The sequence below is a fragment of the Pyrus communis genome, chromosome 17 (genome assembly GCF_963583255.1).
Source record: "Pyrus communis chromosome 17, drPyrComm1.1, whole genome shotgun sequence".
NCBI classification, from domain to species: domain Eukaryota; kingdom Viridiplantae; phylum Streptophyta; class Magnoliopsida; order Rosales; family Rosaceae; genus Pyrus; species Pyrus communis.
In genome coordinates, this window is record NC_084819.1 from 5,049,633 (window position 1) to 5,055,632 (window position 6,000).

Genomic DNA, 6,000 nt, shown 5'->3' on the forward strand with positions numbered 1-6,000 from the left:
TTATATTCCTATTAGAAGTTGATTACCTATTAAGAGTTGTAATCCTAAAAGGGTAAGGCTTTTCCCTATCCTACTACTATAAATAAGGGCATAATGGGATGACACAAATACACCTCATAATTAAATCACTCTCTCTTCTCCCTCAATACTGCCGACCCCTTTTCTCTCTAAACCCTTAGGTTAGTTCAATCAAATAGGCCTACAACAAGGTATTTATAAAGTTTTAAGTTAAATTTGATTTAAATAATTTTTTTAAATTATTGTAGACGTTAGATTTAATTTTGGACCGTTAAATCTTTTTTTTTTTTTTTTAAACCTTTAGATTTGATCATAGCCGTTATATTATAAGTAAAAAACAAAATAAGGTTTGAAATATGATAGTTTGGCGAGTTTAGAATAATTTAAGTCATGCTTAAATCCTAGGGGAATCTAGCCCAAAGCTTATTTTAGCTCAATGGTTGGAGATGGTTTATGGAGTTTTAAAGCTTATATTTTAAGTTTTGTCCTATGGGTTGGAAATGATCTTAGTGTAGATAATATTTTTTGTTAAAAAATGATAATTCAACAAAAAAATTAGTTTATGTAGTAAAATAAGCATACCCGTGGCCCTACTAGTTGTGCAAATTCCCCAAAATAAAAATATAGAAGTTAATTTGGTTGACAACGTAGAAGCCAAACTCGTAAGCCACACGGCGAAAAGATATAACTAGCTTGCGTGAGATGTTGAACTTGATCCATTGAATAGTCAAATATTCAGAAAGTCTATTTTTGTTACCAAAAGTGCACAACCGTTACCGTCTGGCTCGCCAACTCTCTCTCTCTCTCTCTCTCTCTCTCTCTCTCTCTCTCTCTCTCTCTCTCTGAGAAACACTGAGATTCATCAGTTTCTATGAATTCGATTCCTACAGTTCAAGGTATAATTTCTAAACACATACATATAACTTATATGTTGTTATATTTACCGATCATTTATTTTCCTCTTTTTCTTTTGCTTTCGTTATATCTAATTCTGGAATTCGAATTTCATTTAATATCACCAAGAAAAAGTTGGAGTTCATTTTACAGTGTATCATACATAGATATGATTGTTTTGGTTTCTATTTTATTTATTTATTTATGGTACAAAAAGAATCTCCTATTAATTTTTGTTAAGCAATCATGTTCCTCATATTTCTTGTGCTCTTTAAGTGTGTAAAATTGAATTCAGTGTATTGGGTTTTCTCCAGACTTTTAAATTTTGATTGTTAGCAAGATTACCAGCATGATTTGATTGTTTTCTTGGCAAACCATGTGAGGAAGGAGCTTGCATCATAAATTTGAGAATTACTTGTATTATGAAGTTTCCTTGTAAATAGACCCAATTTGCATGCATACACACACATATATAATACACAAATCCACACCACATCAAACTTCAACGATCCAAACTGCTTAATTTTTAAGTTGTGCATTATAGATCATCCTTGCAAAATATTAGTCAATTCAGATATGTTTGAGGCATGATTGTGGTTAAAGAAACAGACAAACACTATGCTATATATCTATATTTGTTTTGACTTATGGTAGAATTATATTTGGCTTCCCATAAAAATTGTCTTTGATCACTGCAATCTCTTGGTGAAAATCATATTGATTACTCCTCTAATCTCTCTCTCTCTCTCTCTCTCTCACTCATTCTTTACTAGGAAGATGATTTTGTCATTTTCCGGAGTTGGCGCCTTTCAACAGAGGGATCAGGCTTGCACATTACCAAACACCTGTTGAAACTTTGGGCAGACCTTGTTATGAAAGCTGAAACTTCCAAAGCTGGACCGTTCATTGAGGTGAATTGTAGATTAATATGCTCATGATATCATGAGGTGTAAACCTTGTAGTACAATGCGATGAAAAATTTACTTGAGAGCCTTGCTGTGATCCTGATGAAAGAATTTTTCCGGTTCTTTGCCGGGCATAAAATTGGCTGGAAAAAGATATTTTTTATTGGGGCCATTATGACAGCGGTATGTGTCATGCTGCAAATGTTTATACTTGCTGATCCACTGGACTTGTGGTTCCTCTCTCTGCCCGTTGAGATGCCATCAGATAAACTCTTGAACGGTAGCCTGCGCTTGAACAAGAACTCTACCGAGGCAAGGATCAAGCGGTTGCAAATCTTTCCTCGTGCTCCGATTGTTTCACCACAACCTTCTATTGAGTTGAATCTTTCAGTGGCAATTCAGCCAGCTGCTCTCTCAGTTCCTCCGCAGAGAAAATCTCCATCTAGAAGGAGAAGAAAAAATGCCAGGGGAGATAACATTGCAAAGGTCACACCTCCTCCTCCTCCCCCTCCATATCCAAAGGTGCCTCATCGTTTGCAGGTAATCTCATTCCTTTTTTTTTTCATTGAATCATGATAAGGAAAGATCTTACCAATGATCTTAACATTGTAGAACACATGTTTTAGAAATTCATTTGGTCATTGACACCAAATGAGGCACTTGTGTACGCAAAGAAAGAGATTGAGTATGCCCCAGCAATCACTGAAGATGATCCTGATCTATATGCCCCTATATTTCGGAACGTTTCAGTTTTCAAAAGGTAATCTCACAATTTATCACCATCTTACTCCATTATCCCAGTTAATCTTTCGTATGTGTGCCTAGTCGGTGTGGCAGATTTTCACATACAAACCTCTAGGCATTGTGGATGATCCTTTAGTCTTTCATGTGGGAAAAATATATTTGTTAGGAGGTCAATTGAGCAAGAGCAATTAAATCACACGGACTTTGGATGGCTTTTGGATTCATTAGTTAAAAGCGTTTATCCATGTTTTTATTTTATTTTTTCCGTCTAAAACTTACACAGTGTTTGATCATGATTGGAAACCATTCTTTCGTAGTGACAAAATTATATATAACAGGAAAGTGCATAACTTCATCAGGAACCTATGCCATAACACTGTTTCTCTCTCTAGAAGCAATAATACTTGTTAAAACTACAATATAAACACGAGAAAATACTTATTGTCATTGTTCTCGTTTACTTTATGTTTCAAAATCATGGCTTTCTATGTCTATGTTCACTTGTATTTATAGATATCTAAGAATAGTTGCCCAGAATGTTGGGCAGAAAACTCAATCTTGGGTTTTCCAGGCTTCATAAAGGCGGAACTTTGGTTAAATTTCAGGAGCTATGAGTTGATGGAACTGATACTTAAAGTTTACATATACCGTGATGGAGAAAGGCCCATTTTTCACAGACCTCATCTCAGAGGAATTTATGCTTCTGAAGGATGGTTCATGAAGCTGATGGAGGAAAACAGGCAGTTTGTCACAAGGGATCCAGAAAAGGCTCACTTATTTTATCTTCCTTACAGTATGCGGCAACTGGCGATGTCACTTTATGTTCCCAAATCACATAATTTGAAACCACTCTCAGTTTTCCTGAGAGAGTATGCAAACATTATTGCTTCAAAGTATCCTTTTTGGAATCGCACACATGGGTCAGATCATTTCCTTGTTGCTTGCCATGACTGGGTATGGTAACTGTTTCTTCCTTTCCACAGAATGCTTTGATGCAGATTAAACTATCTAGGAAGAATAAAAAAAAGATCCGTGTTCTTAGCAGTCTTTATTGTATATGTTTCTCCAATTTGTAGAATAGCTGAAAAGGTATGCATGAGATAGAGATGTTTGCTGATCTAAGTTGAAGTTTACTTTTGACAGTAAATATCTATCCAAATTAATATCTCGACTTTAAGTAGCAATGTTAGTGAAGATCAATCAATGAATACAAGTTGATGCCGTAGCGATATATTTAACTAAAATTCCTCCATTCTGTTCTGACCTTTTGCAGGGCCCGTACACGTTGACTGCGCATGAAGAACTAACCAAAAATACTATAAAAGCTCTATGCAATGCTGACACCTCTGAAGGAATCTTTGTGGCTGGGAAGGATGTTTCACTGCCAGAAACAACTATCCGGACCCCGAGAAAGCCTCTCAGAAATGTTGGTGGGTTAAGAGTATCCCAGCGCCCACTTCTGGCCTTCTTTGCAGGAAACATGCATGGAAGAGTCCGCCCGACTCTTCTCAAGTACTGGCGGGACAAACATGATGACATGAAAATCTATGGGCCCCTGCCTCTTCGAGTCTCGCGAAAGATGTCATATATCCAGCATATGAAATCAAGCAAATTTTGTATTTGCCCTATGGGATATGAAGTGAACAGTCCTAGGATCATTGAGTCCATCTACTATGAGTGTGTCCCAGTGATCATTGCAGATAATTTCCCCCCTCCCTTGAGTGATGTGATAGATTGGAGTACATTTTCTGTTATTGTGGCCGAGAAGGATATTCCCAAGTTAAGAGAAATTTTAGTGGCTATTCCTATGAGAAGATATCTTACTATGCAAATTAATGTGAAAATGGTGCAGAAGCATTTTCTTTGGAACCCGAGACCAATCAGATATGATTTGTTCCATATGATTCTGCATTCGATTTGGATTAGCAGGTTGAGTCAGATTCAAATCCCGGAATCCTAGTATAGCGTAAGACTAGTGAAGAGTGAAGTGTAAGACTACTGACCATGATGCAAGTCCAAGAAGTGGCTTGGCTGTTGACTTTATGAAGGACTTCAAATAACATTTGGTGCCTCCAGCCGGGTTTCATTAAGTTTCCAAGTTCTTTGAACTGAACCACGGATGAACGTTTTCTGGGAAGACCGGGGTGGATGCCAAGATGAGAACTCATGATGCAGGTATGCCCGAAAATATATGCATCCTTCATTCTGCAAATGATTTGTTTTTTGTTACTATTTTTCTCGTGACTGCTAGCTCCAACACCGGCGTGCACTTCTTCTTTCGCTGTTTTACTGTTTTGGTCCTCGTCTTTTTTTATTTCAATTTTCTTTTGTTCGTTCATATCCTTCTTTCATTTTATTTCATCAAACAATAATTCATAGAACATTCTTGTTTCTTCACTATCTTGTATTTTTGGTGCTGATAGTTAACCAGAGTCAAATAAAAGCCGCTGTCTAGCAATATCACTTTTCTGCTTCGCGTTGCAGTTTCAATCGACAACGATCTTTTTCGAGAGTTCATTTGATGTTCAATCTGTGACATGACTGCGACCTTAATCAGATACGTACTACTCTACTAACTTGTTAATACATTGCAGGATAGACGAGAAAGGGAAGGAGTCTGCGTTGTTCTGTGACATTTTGTTGGACCCAGATAAATCTTAATTAGACGCTCCATCATAATAAAATCATTGTGCATTTACCGTACACAGACGATCCGATATGATTCACTGTACATCGAAAATTTTCCGTTTTTAGGAATGTAAGTCCATAAGTCGTCAATTTTGAAACAAGCACTACGTGGTCCTTTTTGTTTTCAAGGTAATAATGGGATTTCATTTATAAAACGACCAAATAGTAGAATACAGTGAGCATGGAAACAGGAGTGGCTCTGGAAAAACCCTGTCCCTTGTAAGCCACTTGGGAAAAAAACTTGAGGGAGGATAAAGAGCCACCATTGGTAGAAAAACAAATAAATCAAGAACATAATCATCTAAAATCATCCCAAAAAGAAATAGAAATTCGATGGCTGGATAATTTGATAAATCTTATTAATTCTCTATAGTTACATATGCCGTATTCTACAAAGAAATTAGGAAAATACCCAAAAATAGGACAGTTTCTTAATTTTGGGACAAAAATAAGACATTTAAAATATGCACACGTCATGCACAACAATCGGACAGAAATAGGACTTTCTACACCTTGAAATGACTTAATTGCCCTCGTATATAAATGAGTTATTTTCTTCCATTTTCTGATTTCCCTCTCTCTACTCTCTCTCCCCCTACCTCTCTTCTCTCACTTTCTTCCTCACGCACTCTCTCTACCCTTCTCATTGTGCACACACGGTGCACAGTCCTCCTGACTAACACTGTCCAAATCAAAGCCACCACCAATTTCATCTCGTTCTTACGAGTCCAAACCACCTAACCTTGTCACA

At 36.9% G+C, this 6,000-nt stretch overlaps 1 protein-coding gene across 4 annotated transcripts; it reads left to right on the plus strand.

Annotated features, from left to right (window-relative positions):
* Positions 1–808: 808 nt before the first annotated feature.
* On the plus strand, positions 809–5,364 carry LOC137721693 (probable glycosyltransferase At5g03795). Of its 4 annotated transcripts, none has more exons than XR_011066700.1 (6): positions 809–914; positions 1,686–2,357; positions 2,444–2,577; positions 3,167–3,515; positions 3,835–4,736; positions 5,156–5,364. XR_011066700.1 is itself a non-coding variant. In XM_068460719.1 (5 exons), exons 2-5 carry the CDS (start codon positions 1,884–1,886, stop codon positions 4,519–4,521), a joined length of 1,644 nt encoding a protein of 547 aa, XP_068316820.1. In that variant the 5' UTR covers positions 809–914; positions 1,686–1,883; the 3' UTR covers positions 4,522–5,364. The 4 variants fall into 4 exon arrangements, 1 of the variants encoding a protein (XP_068316820.1); XR_011066701.1 differs by having other exon boundaries at positions 5,161–5,364; XR_011066702.1 differs by having other exon boundaries at positions 820–914; positions 1,690–2,357.
* The last annotated feature ends 636 nt before the right edge of the window (positions 5,365–6,000 follow it).

Excerpts from the sequence above, each read along its gene's own strand:
- LOC137721693 (XM_068460719.1), top strand. The coding sequence starts at position 1,884 with ATGAAAAATTTACTTGAGAGCCTTGCTGTGATCCTGATGAAAGAATTT. Across the intron at positions 2,358-2,443 it reads AGGTGCCTCATCGTTTGCAG|AAATTCATTTGGTCATTGAC; the intron begins GTAATCTCATTC and ends CACATGTTTTAG. Across the intron at positions 3,516-3,834 it reads TTGTTGCTTGCCATGACTGG|GGCCCGTACACGTTGACTGC; the intron begins GTATGGTAACTG and ends GACCTTTTGCAG.